Source organism: Gymnogyps californianus, chromosome 4 (genome assembly GCF_018139145.2).
Source record: "Gymnogyps californianus isolate 813 chromosome 4, ASM1813914v2, whole genome shotgun sequence".
NCBI classification, from domain to species: domain Eukaryota; kingdom Metazoa; phylum Chordata; class Aves; order Accipitriformes; family Cathartidae; genus Gymnogyps; species Gymnogyps californianus.
Window position 1 is genome coordinate 3,124,207 of NC_059474.1, and position 17,344 is coordinate 3,141,550.

At 52.1% G+C, this 17,344-nt stretch overlaps 1 protein-coding gene across 2 annotated transcripts in view; it reads right to left on the reverse strand.

The window, feature by feature from the left end:
• Positions 1-701: 701 nt before the first annotated feature.
• The window catches only part of PTPRA (protein tyrosine phosphatase receptor type A), a 131,114-nt gene continuing 114,471 nt past the window's right edge, over positions 702-17,344 (reverse strand). For both annotated transcript variants that reach the window (XM_050895857.1, XM_050895858.1), the window contains exons 9-24: positions 15,895-16,031; positions 13,992-14,082; positions 13,442-13,518; positions 12,249-12,285; positions 10,861-10,958; positions 10,596-10,715; positions 9,468-9,634; positions 7,753-7,888; positions 6,816-6,965; positions 6,599-6,692; positions 5,083-5,159; positions 3,371-3,505; positions 2,853-2,978; positions 2,209-2,360; positions 1,753-1,888; positions 702-1,047 (exon numbers count right to left, since the gene is read on the reverse strand). In XM_050895857.1, coding sequence (XP_050751814.1) covers positions 973-1,047; positions 1,753-1,888; positions 2,209-2,360; positions 2,853-2,978; positions 3,371-3,505; positions 5,083-5,159; positions 6,599-6,692; positions 6,816-6,965; positions 7,753-7,888; positions 9,468-9,634; positions 10,596-10,715; positions 10,861-10,958; positions 12,249-12,285; positions 13,442-13,518; positions 13,992-14,082; positions 15,895-16,031 — 1,808 coding nt within the window. In that variant the 3' untranslated portion in view covers positions 702-972. The remainder of the gene's footprint in view (positions 1,048-1,752; positions 1,889-2,208; positions 2,361-2,852; positions 2,979-3,370; positions 3,506-5,082; positions 5,160-6,598; positions 6,693-6,815; positions 6,966-7,752; positions 7,889-9,467; positions 9,635-10,595; positions 10,716-10,860; positions 10,959-12,248; positions 12,286-13,441; positions 13,519-13,991; positions 14,083-15,894; positions 16,032-17,344) is intronic.

A 17,344-nucleotide genomic window follows, 5' to 3' on the forward strand; every position in this document is an offset into this window, starting at 1 on the left:
GTGAGAACACAGAGCAAGGACCACGTGGAGCCGCTTTCTTCTCCAGCCAGAGCCCCCAGACCCCAGGCAGCAGCATCCCTCGCTGCTGGGAGCCCGCGGGTACCGCTCCCCCCTGGAAGGGAGCAGTGGGGACGGCAGGGCCACCGCGAGCACCCTCGGCTCAGGGCCGCGGGGGTCCCGTTCCGAGCCCGATCCCTGCGGCAGGTCTAAAATCCGGCACCAAGCACCCCGGACGTTTCCTTCAGGGAGCAAAAATCCTTTTGTTTTTCTGGGGTTTGGTTTTTTGGGTTGAAATCCCAGCGGTCGCTGCTATGGTCATTATGGTTTCCAAACCGGCAGGACGTGATGGCCTGACCCTGAAGGAGGAAACTTTTTTGCTTTTGATATAAAAATTAGGATATTTATATATATACACACACACAGAATAACCTTTTTTTTTTTTTTCTCCTTTTTTTTTTTTTTTAAACAGCTGACCAGCAGAAAAATGTGAAACCATTTCCCTGCAGGTTCGGAAAAGCTTGTGCTTGTGGGGTTGTGGTTTGTTGGTTTGGGTTTTTTTTTTTTTTTTCAGATGAGACCCAGGATATCTTTTTCTTCTTTTTTTTTTTTTAAAAAGGCTTTACTCCCTCAAGAAAAAAAAAAAAAAAAAGATTTACAAACAAAATAACAGCCTGTATCAACTCTCCAGAAGAGAGATGGTATGACAATATTAATCCAAACATCATGCTATTTAATTCCCCAATAAAACATTGGAAAAAAAGGAGCCAACAGTATCTGCACTAACACTTTGCTACATATAAAATCTCCAGCTAATATGAAGCTTATGGTACCAACCTCTAAAACAGTTAAGATATATACACATATTTTTTGGGGGGGTATATTAACAAACAGAATATTACAAAATATTAAAGAAGGCAACTCTTCTGTCATTTGTTTCGGGGCGTGGATTTTTTTTTTTTTCTTTTTCTTTCTTCACTTGAAGTTGGCGTAGTCTGAGAAGGCGTCGATATATTCCTGCACCACCTTGTAGCAGAATTCGTACTGTTCCTGCGGGATTCGGGGAGAGCACAGCGTTAGACCCAGAAAATTCACACCCGAGACGTAATTTCGTGCTTCGTGGTCCGCGGCAAGCTGGGACCAAGCGTGGTCAGGTGTCCTCAGCCCAGACCGAGGGCAGGAACTGGATTCCCACCCGTGAGCAGGTCCCACCTCCTCCGTGCCCCCCAAAACCAGGCTGCCCACCCTCCTTGCCAGGGTGCCATCAGAAAAAGAAACTCTGCTTTCTCCTGCCTCTCTGAGGTCCTATTTTGACCCCAAAAGACTTTTTTTTAAATCCCTGAGCGTCCTTGCAAACCCCTCTTGCAAGACCTCGTCTAGTCCTGCCTGCTCCTCCCCTCCCTGCCACGCTGCACGCCCAAGCCCGTGCCACAGCCGCTCCAGGACAGGTTTCCAGGCTCCTGGAACCCATAAATATGTGGGCTGTGGCTGAAGATGTCTCCAAGGAGGCTCCTACAGCTTGTGTCAGTGCTCAAAAGGGCTTGATGCCTTCAGAAAGCCAAGCTCCACTCTTCTAGATGTCCTAACACGAGGAAGGGGAGACACCTCCTGACCCACCTCCATCCCTTACTCTTTCATGGAGAGAGAAAACCTTCAACCGAGGAAGTTTTTGCTCAACATTGAGTTCCCAGCCCATTCTCGCTGAGGTCTGGGGTGGCAGGAGGAGCGTGGGGTGTTGTCCTCAGCTGCGCTTACCAGTGTCTGCACCATATGCGGCCTCTGTAGTCTTAAACTCTTCACCGTCTGAAAGACGTCGAGAATCCCTTCTGCCTTCACCCTTTCCAGGACAGTGCTCAGCGCACAGAAGGTGCCCGTTCTTCCTGCTCCGGCACTGGCAAAGAGAAACCAGAAGGTAAAGGAAACGGTCCGTCCTGACCGTGTTGGTTTTGCTCAGGGGACAATCCATAGGGGAACCACCGGAGGACTGGAGGAGGCAATGGTCCTGCCCCAGCCTCTCCCAGTTTAGCTAGGACATGGTCTACAAGACTGAAGCCTCTTTGCTTAGCCGAGCAGGAACACCCCGTACCACGTCTGCCCGGGTTGCTCCTGCTCAGCCCAAGCCTTCTGAGGGAGCTTTGACCATCTCCCAAGCTCCGTGTAGAGCAGGTCCCCTTGGAGGGGTGGCCAACCTCTGCTCCACCCGGGCTTTACCTGCAGTGCACAGTGATTGGGTGGTTGCCAGACTGCTGCTGCTGCTTCTGCACAGCCGCGATGATGTTGATCATTCCCTTCCCATCCCCGGGGATCCCAACTTCTGGCCAGCCGTGGAAATGAAACTGCCGAATCTGTCGGCTCTTGTTTTCCTGGTGGAAGAGCACAGCTCGAGGTCAGTAAGTTGGTGGGAGACCCGTATCAAGAAACCCATCAGCTCAGGGATTCGGGAAAACCATCCGCTTAGGAAAGCTGTCCGCTTGCGGAGGGGAGGCATTCCCGTGGCACGGAGCAGGGCAGGATGTGGGGAACGGGGAGCAGGAGGGAGGCTGGGTGGTGGGCACGGAGACAAGGCAGAAGGAGGACGAGGGCTGCTGGGTGGCAGCAGGGCAGAGGGGCTGGATGAGAAGCGATCAGCAGGACAGGAACGCTCAGGGGTGGGAGGTCAGCGTAGGGAACAAGGTGGGATTGCAGGGGACGGACGCTACTTTGGGATGACGGGGAGACGAGGAGCTGAAGACGCCAGAGGGAAGGTTTAGCACTTGCAAGAGAATCGCAAAGCACCCTAAACATCAGCGAGGGTGAACGACAGCCAAACCCAAGAGAGCCCAGAGCTCCCTGCAGGGAGAAGGCCAGACTCTTACCCTAGTGTTCGTTACCAGCAGGTCCCGCACCGTATAGCTCTCGCACTCCTCCTCTTTTTTCAGCTCCACAGTGATGTCTCCATAGGACACGGAGCCGTCAGACGGCCAGTACTGGGCACACTTCTCCTGAGAAAGCGTTACAGGAGGAGACAGGATGAAGACCCCATATTCTTCCCATGGGCTTGAACAGAAGACCTCTTTTCCTGGGGCTGGCAGCTGCCCCAAACCAGGTGGGATCCCACGGGCTTCCTTTGGAGAGGAGCTGCTCAGTGTACCCAAAGGTGCTTTGAGAACTGAGGGTCCAGAGTTGGTTTATTGAACATCTCCCCACCCTGGGTCTACAAACAACTGGATTCTTTACATTAGAAGTAGAGGCTGAAATATATTTCCTGTCAGAGAAGGGGTGAAACAGCACCCAACGCGTGTGGCGCTGGCAGTGCCGGGGCCATCGGGAGATTTTAAGGGGTTGAACGATTTATTTTGCTGGTGCTTAAATGTAGCTATGCCCGGGCGCTTACCTGGCCTCTCTCCTCCAGCTCCGTTAGCATCACTATGGAGCAGGATTTCCACTCCCAGATCATCCTCCAGAAGTCCTCTATCGTGTGCTGCAGTGGTCCTTGGCTGGCGATATAGGAGTCCTTCTGGCGATAACCCTGCAATTTGAAAACTGGGTTAGCGGTGAATCGGCAGCACCTGGATGCTGGGAGCAGTGGGAGGAACGCTCTTGGACACGGTCAGGTTACCAAGCTCTGTTGAATTTGGGGAGCATCATGACTGTCCGTGTGAATGCCTACAGCCCGGGCAGAGAAACCTGCTCTCACGGTGGACTACGTCCCCATGCACGGGCATTACCACACCGCTGCTCGGCAGCTGAGGTGCCATCAGCCAGCACTTTACCGTGGTAGGACCTTTGTTTTTAAAGAAATGCAGCTCGAGCAGGATCATATCCCCTACGCATGCACGGCCTTATCCATTCGGTGAAGAAAGATTTGGGTTTCCAGCACTCCTAAGCGATGTTGCTAAGTCTGAGTGCTGTAGCAGAGCCTTGCCTAAGCTCCAAGTACTTCAGGCATGATTTTTACTGGGGATTTTTGGAAGAAGTAAGCAAAACTAGATGGAACTAGATGATTTTTAAGGTCCCTTCCAACCCAAACCGTTCTATGAACTATGATCTATGAAAACCAGTAGTAAGTCTGGTTGACTCTGGCTCTTCCACAGCCACAAAGTGCTTCTGTCTCCAAAACCCATCCGACGTTCCCTTGTGCCCTCGCTGCAGACTGTGACTAAAGATGTTCGTCATTTGGAGCTTGTCATTTAAGCAAAGTTCAGCAGAGGCAGGAAATTGAATCCTCAACAAAAATTGCTTACGTGACATTTAAGCTTTCTGATCCCGATGCAGAACAAGGCGGCTGCTCCCGGCTGCGTTGTGCCGGACGCTCACGCAGCCAGAGCAACCCGCGGGGACCCAGCAAAGGAGATTTCAGGGAGCAATTAATTTGGGATGTTATAACTGGGAATATGCTGGTTTTACTGGTTCAACCCATGGCAGTAATCGTCCTTTGGGGGGGTAAAAAACCCTGCCGTTAGATGAAAATAGAAATTGGGCTAGAAAAGAGCAGGGCTCTGTCACTTAGCCAGCGCTGGCATCACCGCACGAAGATAAATACTCATACGAGATGTCCCCCTGAAGTCAACAGGATTACTCACGAGAAAAGGATGTGCAATCACGTACCTCCTCCTCGGAGTGAGGAAAGCACTTAACCTCTCTGCCTCGCCTCTTCCCGTCACCCAGACAGGTATAATGGGATTGACCTGGTTTTTCTCAAGGGTTTTGGGATCCGTGTATTGCTCCATTACCTAATCTAGTGGATGTTTTCTGACCAAATGAACAGTGCCGTACAGCAATCATTTCCACGGCTCCGTGCATCCGCTTCTCCAAAGCCATCATCAGAGCCCAGAGTCGCAGAAGTGAGATCAGGATTTGGAGACTCTGCTCAAGCTCCAGCTCTCCTCTCCCACCATCCGTGGGTCACAAGGAAACTGTATATACAGAGGGGTTTCTTGGAGAAAGAAACTAGCCCCATCCGGTGACACAAAGCAAAGTCAAGTGGAAAGAGCCTCACAAAACCCAGAGAAGGAGTGTTTTGGGACAAATCCTTTCCATAGGAAGCAGCGTGAGGTAAAGAGTTTCCATTGGGAGAAGATGGAAAGAAGATTAAAGAAGACTCACGTCAATGAAGGAAGCGTTTACGTAGTCTGTGTTCTCTTCACCTCTCTTCACTGGAATGATTACTCGGTTGAACTCATCTGAAACAGAAGCGAAATGATCTGAGTTTTGGGGAACACCTTCAAAGCGTGACTCCTCGATAACCATGCATGGCCTCTAGCTGGGAAGTCACCAAGCCCTGGGTGAGAGGACAGAGATACGGGAAGGGGAGCCCTGTGTTTATGGGAAGGGGAGCCCTGTGTTTACAGCACCCAACTGGGACAAGGAGACTCAGTTCTGCCTTCTGCCATGCCCTGCTTTGGGGAAGGAGAAGCGGATGCTGAGGACTCCAGGAGCAGGACCTGCTCAACACAGGGAGTCCCTTCTCCCTCGAGGCAGAAAGCCTCGGCAGCATAAACCTGCTGAGAAGAAAGTCGTGGCAGGGACAGAGCAGAATGAAAGCAAGAAAGCCCCGGGGACAGTGTTATATTTGGCCATGGAAAACCACCTGCCCTTGACTCTGCCCCGTCCCTTCATGCTATCCCTGCCTGAGCAGGGGGTTGGACCAGATGACCTCCTGAGGTCCCTTCCCACCTCAGCCAGTCTGTGACTCCACGACTGTGGGCACAAATGCCTCTGTCTCGACAGCTTCTGAGCACTCAGAGAACCGCAGAGCGGTTGAGGTTGGAAGGGACCTCTGGAGGTCATCTGGTCCAACCCCTGCTCCAGCAGGGTCACCCAGAGCTCGTTGCCCAGGACTGTGTCCAGATGGCTTTTGAGTATCTCCAAGGAGGGAGATTCCACAGCCTCCCTGGGCAACCTGTGCCAGTGCTCGGTCACCCTCACAGTCAAAGAGTGTTTCCTCATGTTCAGAGGGAACCTCCTGTGTTTCAGTTTGTGCCCACTGGTCCTGTCACTGGGCACCACTGGAAAGAGCCTGGCTCCATCCTCTTTGCACCCTCCCTTCAGGTATTTATGTACACTGATGAGACCCCACGCCAGCCTTCTCTTCTCCAGGCTGAACAGTCCCAGCTCTCTCAGCCTTTCCTCATAGCAGAGATGCTCCAGTCCCTTCATCATCTTCGTTGCCCTTCGTTGGACTCTCTCCAGTCTGTCCATGCCTCTCCTGTACTGGGGAGCCCAGCACTGGACACAGTGCTCCAAGTGCGGCCTCACCAGCGCTGCGTAGAGCAGAAGGATCACCTCCCTCGACCTGCTGGCAATGCTTTGTCTAACACAGCCCAGGACAGCACTGGTCTTCTTTGCCGCAAAGGCATGTTGCTGGCTCATGGTCAACCCGGTGTCCACCAGGACCCCCAGGTCCTTTCCTGCCAAGCTGCTTTCCAGCTGGGTGGCCCCCAGCACATACTGGTGCCTGGGGCTGTTCCTCCCCAGGGGCAGGACTTTGCACTTCTCCTTGTTGAACTTCACGAGGCTCCTGTCAGCCCGTTTCTCCAGCCTGACTCCTGTCCCCACAACCACCCGAATAGTCCCCACACCCACCGGGCATGCTTTCCCCAGGCAGACAAACAAGTCTTACATGGAATTATCTGAAGCACTCTGTTCTTCTTCATGTTTGCCGGCAAGTTGCCCGTTCTCATCTTGTCGTTCTGAATTTTGATTGAAGTGAGCTTCTGCAGAGGAAGGAATGAAAGCAGGGACAGCTTTCAGAGCCACCCAGCGCCAGGCAAGTGCATCGTGCTCCCCGTAGCCCAACACCATCCGAGCGGATCCACCAGGACAAGAACCATGCTCACCTTGAACTCCTCTTCCAGCCCGTTGCTGCTGGTCCCTGGCACTTTGTTGTAGATCTTCTGAAGGTGGATCTCTAACGAGGTTACCTCCAGCTCTGTGTCACCATAGAGATAGTGCTCCAGAAGTGCTTGGTATATAAACACATACTGCATCTGCAAGGGTTGCAGGGAGAAGCCATCAGCCTCCGCTCCACGCTTAGCGAGCGCATCCCAGTGCCCGCACACACGCTGGCTGCAAACCCACCGCCCCACCGCCCACCCGTGCTCGCTGGGCACGTGGCACCCCTCCGAGACCCCAGAAAAGCGGGTAACCACCTTCCTGCCGCTGTACGGGGACTGGGACCTTATTTGCTACACCACACAAAGCTGAGACGACACAAAACCTTCTCCAAGTCTGGAGAAAAGGAGGCTGAGGGGAGACCTTCTCGCTCTCCACAACTACCTGAAAGGACGTTGTAGCAAGGTGGGGGACGGTCTCTCTTCCCAAGTAACAAGCGATAGGACAAGAGGAAATGGCCTCAAGTTGCACCAGGGGAGGTTTAGATTGGATATTAGGAAAAAATTCTTCACCGAAAGGGTTGTCAAGCATTGGAACAGGCTGTCCAGGGCAGTGGTGGAGTCACCATCCCTGGAGATATTTAGAAGACGTGTAGATGTGGTGCTTAGGGACATGGTTCAGTGGTGGACTTGGCAGTGTTAGGTTAACGGTTGGACTCGATGATCTTAAAGGTCTTTTCCAATCTAAATGATTCTATGATTCGATGAAGGGGATTAAAAAGAGCAGGACTCAGCGAAAGGCTCACTTGATGCAGCATCCTTCCAAAATGAGGGATGATGCTCAACCCTCACATAGGCTTCGCTGCAGGCCGGGGACTGACTGCGCGAAGGAAATCTAACTCTAGCGAGCAAAGCCCAAAAGAAACCACAGCAGCACACTTACATCTGTCTGTACCATCTGGCAGCGCTGAGCCCGGATCCGGCTCACAAAGCCATAAACATCCACCTTCCTCTCTGCGTGCATCATGTCCAGCATGGCATCGATGACGATAAAAGTGCCCGTGCGTCCTACCCCAGCGCTGAAAGAGCAGAAGGGACAAGCGGTCAGTGCAGCAGTGTTGGCATTGGAGTCCCTTGTAGAGCGGCTGGGAGCGAGCCAGACGCTTCCCAGCAGTGAGTAAATAGCAAAATCTGTTTTGGAGATGAGAGAGGTCCTCAGCCTGGCGTTCAGTGTCACCCGGGTTTTGCAGAGAGATGCACGCAGCATCTCCAGCAACTGCTGCGACCGGAGTGCATTGTCGTGGTTTAACCCCAGCCGGCAGCTAAGCACCACGCAGCCGCTCGCTCACTGCCCCCCCACCCCTGGGATGGGGGAGAGAATCAGGAAAAAAACCTTGTGAGTTGAGATAAAGACAGTTTAATAGGACAGAAAGGAATGAAAAACAATGATAATGATAATAATAATATGACAGTAGTAATACTAAAAGAATTAAACTATACAAAGCAAGTGGTGCACAATGCAATTGCTCACCACTCGTTGACCGATGCCCAGTTAGTTCCCGAGCCGCGATCCCCCCCTCCCAGCCAGCTCCCCCAGTTTATATACTGGGCATGATGTCATATGGTATGGAATATCCCTTTGGCCAGTTTGGGTCAGCTGTCCTGGCTGTGTCCCCTCCCAGCTCCTTGTGCCCCTCCAGCCTTCTTGCTGGCTGGGCACGAGAAGCTGAGAAATCCTTGACTTAGTATAAACACTACTTAGCAACAACTAAAAACATCAGGGTGTTATCAACATTATTTTCCTACTAAATCTAAAACACAGCACTGTACCAGGAAGAAAATTAACTCTGTCCTAGCTGAAAGCAGGACAGTACGAAGGCATCGAGCAGGGTGAGCCAAAGCAAAACCTGAGCCAGCTACGGCTTCCAGAGTCTCACAGGCTGCCTGTTCCTACCAGCTGCCCGCTGTCCTTCCCGTCACCCTCCATCACCTGAAGGTGAGCCCACGGGGAAGCCTTGTTTCTGTGCTGGTAACTCAACCATTAAGGAGAAGAAGAAAGATGAGGCCAGCAGACGCTATGGAAAGACAAAGCTCTTTTGTCAGCTGCCTCCCGAGAAGAAAGCTGGAAAGATGGACTTGGGAGGGTGCAAATGTGATCATCATCTCTGCCTTTAACCACGGGGCCTTCCCTTATTGAAACACGGACAGCCTCTGTGGCTCCCCCAGGCTTGCTGCTGTGCCTGAAACCACTCCACATGAGGTCAAACACTGTGGTCCCCGCTCCCAGGCACGCTGTCAGCTGAGTACTGCCTTCTCGCAACAAGGGATATTGCCCTCTCGTGCCCAGGGCAGCAGAGAGCCAAGGGAGATGCCACCAATGCCCAGCAGTGGTGTTAAGCTTGGCTCACTCGGCATCCAGCTAACCCAAACACCACTCAACACGAGTTGTAACACCATCACATCGCTGATTCCAAGAAGTTCCTTCAATTCACATGCATTTTTTGGAATGTTCCCATGTGGAACATTCCCATTTAACATGGGAAAGTTAAATAAAAATAATTAAAAAGGCCTGACCGAAAAAAATCCTTTTAGTATTAAACAGGAGACGCTTTCCAAGTGACCCAGGAAAGGCAGAGGTCAGCCGTGACCAGGACTTACCTGCAGTGCACTACTATTGCTCCTGCGTATTGGGGATTACACGTCTTCACCTTCTTCAAGAACTTCAGCATCCCGATGGGGGTGAAGGGCACCCCGAAGTCGGGCCAGCTGGTGAAGTGGAACTGAGTCACCAGGCGCTGAGGCTTCTTGTTCGTGACGTCGCCGACCTGAAGGGGAAATGTGTATTCAGCTTAACGATAAATACTCAGATTTCCCTTCTTTCCCCAAAAGGAAGGGCAGAGAGGGAGCTGCAGCCCCAAGACTGAGCTGGAAGGCTTAAGAAGCGCTAGCATCCATAAGCCGAAAGGGCACAGAACCCAGGCTCCGGGGCCAAATTAGTGTCTAAAAGCATGACATTTTAATTGCCCGGCATCACATCCCGCATCCTAGGGGTGAGAGATATCAGCCTGGCCTCGGCTGTGGCTCCAACCTGGCAGAAGCTGCTGTATTTCATTCCCAGCCAGCTCAAACAGAAGCTGCTGCTCCATCCTTTCCCACACCTCTGCCCACAGCATCCTCAATTAAAGGCAGGGGAGGAAACAACCCACGTCCAGGCCGTTGGGAGTGAAGGGTGAGCCTCAGGAGAACCCCACTCAGGGTCCAGACAGGTTTTCAATTGCCAGCTCTTCCTTGCGTGCCTCCGAGAGCAGCAGGAAAACAAACAGAGCGACTAAAGCATCCAGAGCCTCCTCGGAGGATGAGAAAATGTAGCGACAGATGGGAAAGCAATCAAAACCAATGCATACGGCGCTGGATTTTGTCTCGGCTCATGGGATAAATGTGATTATTTGCAGGCATTAAGTATCTGTGGGTGACAGCAGGAACCGATACTGGTAACAGCAAGTGCTGGAGTATTACAGGACTGAATTGCAGCCATGGCATCCATCAGCTTCCCTGCTCTCAGTACAGCCACGTTGGTATCCGCTGGGAACGGACTCCCAGGTGTTTAAGGTGAGTAAATTCTGAATAGCTCTGGTTTAAAACGGATGCTGGGGTCATTTCACCCCAACTCTGCTCTCACGGCACCTTGGAGGAGTCGAGGAACACGCCAGGACCTGTTGGATGCCCAGTGTGGAGAGGGGAGGGATGGGATGGGATGGGATGCGATGGAGATGCGAGTCCCAGCACCTGCTGGATGCAGAACTTCCGCACGGTGTAATCCACCAGGACGGTCACGTCTTCCACGGACACTCGGATGTTCCCGTACGTCCAGCAGCCCTGATCCGGCCAGTACTGAGCACACTTACACTGCGGGGAGAGAAAACGGGCGCAGGTGAGCTCTGGTCCCTCGCAAGCTTGGGATCGGCTCCAAGACATGCCCACGGGCATGAGATGTGCCGCATTCGGACAAAGCTGGGTTAGATACCAGCCCATGAAGCCTTCTGGCACCTACCTCCTTCCTCTCTTTCAGGTTGGTCACCATGACTATTGTCGCCGTGTTTTGCTCCCAAATCATCCTCCAAAAATCGTTCACGGTTTCTTCCTTTGGTCCTAAGGGGAAGGTCAAAAGAAATGTGGTCTCTGGGATCAACCCCTCAAGCGCTGAGACCGAAACCCAGCATGTGAAGTAACACGTCGCGGATGATGCAACACATTTTTTGCCAATAGATGTCAGCACCGGAGGTGTTTTGGTGTCTGGGAATGTCGGCTAACCCAAGGAACAATCCTATCACACAAGAGCTGGGCTTTTTAGATACGTTTTACGATGAGGAATTCCATTTTTAGCCCAAGAAGGGGAAACCGGACAAATGGAGCATGGAAATGACTTGCCCTCAGGTCACCCAGGGAAATTGTGGCCATCGCAAGTAGCTTGCAGAAGTCCTGTCCCTGAGCCTTGTGTTTTAACCACGGGATCTCATTTCAACGTAGCACAAGAATAGTTACCTGCTGCCTGCCAGACAAAGCGCTGACTCAACCTAGACCTCCCCTGCCAAGCCTGAGGCTAAGGGCGAGCCAAGAGAACAGCAGAGCCAAAGCTTTACCCCAGCCTGGTACCGCTGACGGACCCGATCCAGCCTTCCTTCTCCAGCAAGAGTCAGGCAAACTGGCAGGCGATGTCCTAACCCACTTGCAAGTCAAGAGAAGAACTGCAAACCACCTCCCATGGTCAGATAACCGCCTTTTGCTGACATGAACCCCCCCTGCAAGTGGGCGTCTTGGTTTTAGGGACATGTTTGGACCCGTACAAGGAAAGCAAGAGAGCCGGAGGGCTACGGATGGTGCATGCAAGCTAGTGATGCACTGTCTGGGGGCAGCTGAGCTTGGGAAGGCTCGTGATGCTTGTTGCTCTCCATAGTTGATAGTCCTGCCTTCCCTCTGAAGACCACAAAGAAATTTCTCTCCAAGGGCACAAGCCCATGTTCTTGTCTGCCAAGATTTAAAAAGGAGGAGAAATGAAACCAGATCAGCGTGGTGCTCTCCGTAATAACAGATTTGGGGAATATAATTAAGTAGCTCACTGGCAGTATTTCCAGAGATCACGACCACCTGCAGCTGTGGACCAGGGTGGAAGGACAAGGCTCAGGGAAGAAAGGCTTTGACATCCTCCAGCAATCGGTATTGCACAGGTAGGGCTTCTCTTCCTCCCCCAATGCATCCACCCACTGGTCTCTGACCAGAAAAACCATTTTGGGAACAAACTGTGGACCAGCGAAGCCTCCATTTGACCAGGGGAGCTCTGCAAGGCACTGTGCTGTGGTTAGACTGGCACAGCTTCGCCGAGCAGAAGGACCTCAGCCCAACTGCCACCAGAGAGAGCTACAGGAATAACCGAGCGTTTACCTTGTGCAGCAATGAACTTGTTTTTCTCTTGGTACCCCTAGAGAGAAAAGGAGAAAAAGGAAGAGCAATGAAAGATGAGTATTTGCCTAACACAAGAGTCATGAAATGCATCTACATCATTAATAAACAGAGCCATCACTTGCTCTGTTGCTCACTCCTCCCTGTGCAGAGAAGGGGCTGCAGCCTCCAAGGGGAGAAACAGCACCGACAGCGGGGCAGAAATAATGGAAAATCCCTGTGCAAAGGGTCCTTGCCCCAGAGCAACACTCCCCACGCTCACGTCATGCGGGAACGACCCCACTTTTTGGCACAGAGCACTAAGGAAGTGGTACCCGACAGCCCTTCTGCTGGGATCAGACCCTGCATCCAGAGCATCACGTGAAAATCAGCACTAATCTTCGGCAGATGGGGCTGTTGAACTCATGGGGATTGATTTTGTGTATTTCCTAATGGATATTTATTTATTGGAGAAGAAAGTAAAACGCTCTTTTGGGTCTTGCTTTTCTTCACGTGCCTCCATCTCTCTCAAAGTCTACTTCTTCATATTACCCTTCTAACTTATTTGAACTGTATGGCGATAATCGTATAGGACCTATCTCCTCCTAGGAGCAGAGCAGGGCAATGTTGCTTCTGTTTTAGCTGGGTTGCTTGATTTCTTTTTCATCCCCTTCCCACGTCCAGCCCTGCAAGCTGGGAAGTACCCATGATTAACCAGCCACACCGCTCATCAGCCATTAATCAGAAATCCCCAATTCCTGCAGGAATGGTTCCCAAAACCCTTCCAAACCAGCCGGCTCGGCTTTGCAGCACCCTAAGGAGTGTAAGTGTGGAAAAGAGAGGTGGGAAGAGATGTGACTATGGCAAAACAGCTGAGCAAGGGCAGAGATACAGCCAGAATTTATGAGACCCAGCTCCCAGCCTCTTATTCGAACCACTTTTGTCTGGGCTCACGACATGGAGCGGAGTACAGTGAGCTCTACCACGGCCACACAAAGGTTACGAGATCAAAAATCAGCATAATTTATTGCTCTGGAGGAGCTGGGGAGATGTTAACATAGGAGATGATAGTCTCTTAACCATCCTCTCCCAGGCATAAGTCATGTTCCATAAAAGCCCCATGCTCCTGGTGGGACCAGGCACCGCCGGCCGGGGCACAGCCAGTGAGGATTTCCCCTTCAAATTACAAAACTCACATTAATGAAGGAGGCGTTGATGTAGTCGGAGTCAGGAACTCCTTCGACAGGAGTCAGGTGAACCCTGGAATGATCATCTGGAGGAAAATTAAAACTCTGCATTAAAAACAACTCCCTCCATGCAGCTGAAATCTGGCGGAGCGAGAAAGCCGGGTGTGGGAGCGGAGCTCGGGCTTGCTGGCTCCCCTGCGCACACAAACACCTTTATGCCCCCAGATTCTTCTCGCTTAAGCCCGGAGAGCTGCTAGACCTCGCCCAAGGAAGTTTTTCTTCTGCAGAGTGCACACATTTGAGGAAGCCTCCGAGCCAGCCTGCTGCCCCATGCCACCTGGCAAGAGCTGGCCGCTTCGGCATTTCTCATCCGTTTCACTTTCCATGGCCTCCGGGGAGCTCCTCCTCATAGGCATCTAAAGCTAAAGCAGATGCAGCCACCCATCTGGGAGGTGAAATGACCTCAACCGTGTCCTTGCCCATCCCAAAAACAGGAATGGGGAGCCCTGGCAGGAACACCGGCCGTGTTCCCCCCCGCCCAACCAGCTCCGATACCTACAGGGCAAAATGTTCACGTATCTGTTCTTCTCCTTGTTCTCCTCCTTGGAAGCAGCTTCACACGTGGCCTGTATAGGACACGCTGGGAGAGCCTGCAATGGCAGCAAAGGGGGTTTTCCATGATGTTCTTACTCACGGCACGGCAGTAACCACAACACAACCGGCGTGTCGGTGCACGCCGCATCCGAGCCTCCTGCCCCTTCGGACATGTCCCCACCACCCACACCCCTGACCATCCCAGCACCGGCTCCTCTTCCCCATCGAGCTCAAGGTGACCATTTAAATAGCCTGGGCTGGACCAGAGAGAGCAAATCGCTTCCGAAACGTGGTATCGGGAATCTCAGGACCCATGAACACGAGGTGGCAGCAAAGCCTCCGACACCAAACCCACCAGCCCAGCGACCAAGGAGCTCATTTCTGCCCACGGAGGCTCCTGCTGAGATTTTCTGTGTTAACAGCGATGCTAACGGTGACCCGATTAAAGCCTCCATCACCCGAGCACACCCAGTGATGGGAAGGAGCACCCATGCAGGGAGTTATTCTTCATCCAGCAGCACCGGGGACCTTTGGGTTGGGGGGTGCTGGGGTCACAGGAGATGCTGTCCTGGTCACAGCAGCCAGGTTTCATGCTCGAGCAGAGAAGGTGCTTCCCCAGCACCGTTATTCCACATCCTCTTTGAACAGCGAAGAGGATGAGAATATATTGGAGGTATTCGCCATCCCTTCCTCCAGCTGACAGGACAGACGTGCTTTGGCAACGGAAGTCTTCAGGGCAATTGAGTATTTATAACATGAAAAATCCCCCTCCTCGGGCATTCATTGCGCCTCTTTAGTTTCATCGAAGCGCAGCCAGGAAGGGTATCAAGTTGTGCAACAGCTGGAGAAAGTCGAGTGGCTTTTTTTTATCTTCTCATCATCCTCATATCGCCGTATCGCGCCTTGGACCTAAAGCTTTATGTATTTGCAGAGGACACCTTTGCAGTGCAGACAACCAGATCAACAGTGGGTTTTCTTTCATTAATTAGGCTGACGGAGAATCCAGGTAGTTCAGCAGCTCCTACGTTACATGCTGCGATACTCCAGCCTGTTATTTAACTTTGTCCCCGACCTCAGTACTGCTCTGTCTATTTTTGTACTGCCAAGGTGAAACAGGTTTATCGTCACAAGAAGTTGCAGAGCTCAGCAACACCAAGAAGAGGTTGTAGCCATCTCAAAAGAGATGCTCCGGCATTGTGGGATAAGCACAATACCTGAATTATTACTCACTGCTGAAGGCCAACTGTTGTCCTATAAATGGCCACCATTCTGTTTCAAGGTTAACAGCTCACTGAAATAGATGGGGTCATTTCTGTTCCTCTGTCAGAGCTCTTGTTTTGGCTGTTTGTGGATTTAAGCCACGAGGGTCGGGAGGAGAGAGGCAGAGCCTGGGAGGAAACCAGCAGGCAGGGAAGCTCTGGAAGACCCCAAAACATCTGGGACACTTCCTGAGCCCAGAAAACCGTAACCCTGTAGTGCTGCTTGCTAGAAAATGTCTGCTTTCTGCGGTGAATGTGAGGGCTAGTGGCTTGCCCACCCTCACAGCAGATTCAGGGACAGAATTAGTCCTCCCACCTCACAGCCACTTGAGAAACCCCTGAGGACTGAGCAGACCATCACTCCCCCCGTGAAGCTCCCGGATAAGCTCTTCTGAAGCACGGCATCCAGCACTGTTATTTTATTGACTCAGTTACCCCCTGGGTTGATGTGCCGTCCCCAAGCTGGGTACCACTGCAGCTCCTCTCTGATGTACCAGCCGTTTTGTCCCTGCTCTACGAAGTGAGACCAGATTTTAACTCGCTGTGTGTCATAAGCCCGATGCCGAGAGCAGCCCGCAGGATTTAAGGGCAAGAAGCGAAGGCACTCACATTGAACTCCTCCCGAAAGAGCTTGTTGTCATCTGCCATCCGGCGGTTGATCTCCTCTTCCAGCTTATCAACAGGCAGAGGTGGGTATTTACGGTTGGTGCTGGGGGAGCGGGCGAGAAGCGGCATGCTCTGAGGCTCTGCAACGACACCCATGCATCAGAGGTGCCCACCCAGCCGCTCCCTGTGCCCAGCACTCACCCATGCCCAAGCGGGCACAGGGACCTCGCACACCCTGGGCTGTCCACTTTTAGGGCCACCTCGCATCCTCACTATCCCCATATTTTTATAGAATGATGGCATGGTTTGGATTGGAAGGGACCTTAAAGATCATCTAGTCCAACCCCCCTGCCGTAGGCAGGGACATCTTCCACTAGATCAGGTTGCTCAAAGCCCCATCCAACTTGAAACTTCCTGGCCTTTTGCTCTTCCTATGGATGGTGCACAAAAATTTGGGGATGCTGTGATAACATGAAACTCTTTCAGCACCCTGTGGCTGAGCATTACACTGTCGTAGAGGCAGGATAGGACAATGAGGACCAAGTCTAACAACCCCCCCACAATGCTACAGGCTTGGGGAATTGTGGCTGGAAAGCTGCCTGGCAGAAAAGGATCTGGGGGTGTTGGTCGACAGCCGGCTGAATATGAGCCAGCAGTGTGCCCAGGTGGCCAAGAAAGCCAATAGCATCCTGGCTTGTATCAGAAATAGTGTGGCCAGCAGGACTAGGGCAGTGATCGTCCCCCTGTACTCGGCACTGGTGAGGCTGCACCTCGAATGCTGTGTTCAGTTTTGGGCCCCTCACTACAAGAAAGACATTGAGGTGCTGGAGCGGGTCCAAAGAAGGGCAACGAAGCTGGTGAAGGGTCTAGAGCACAAGTCTTGTGAGGAGCGGCTGAGGGAAGTGGGGTTGTTTAGCCTGGAGAAAAGGAGGCTGAGGGGAGACCTTCTCGCTCTCCACAACTACCTGAAAGGAGGTTGTAGCGAGGTGGGGGTCGGTCTCTTCTCCCAAGTAACAAGTGCTAGGACAAGAGGAAATGGCCCCAAGTTGTGCCAGGGGAGGTTTAGATTGGATATTAGGAAAAATTTCTTCACCGAAAGGGTTGTCAAGCACTGGAACAGGCTGCCCAGGGAAGTGGTTGAGTCACCATCCCTGGAGGTATTTAAAAGACGTGTAGATGTGGTGCTGAGGGACATGGTTTAGTGGTGGACTTGGCAGTGTTAGGTTAACGGTTGGACTCGATGATCTTAAAGGTCTTTTCCAATCTAAATGATTCTATGATTCTAGGATAATGTGAAACTCTCTCAACACCCTGGGATCAAGCATTACGCTATTGTAGAGGCAGGATAGGGCAACGAGGACCAAATCATCAATACTGGGGGATGAAGACCAACTCGCTTTGAATTCGGACTTCACCCTTGCTCACACGGAAAGTCTGGCACCGTCACCATGAC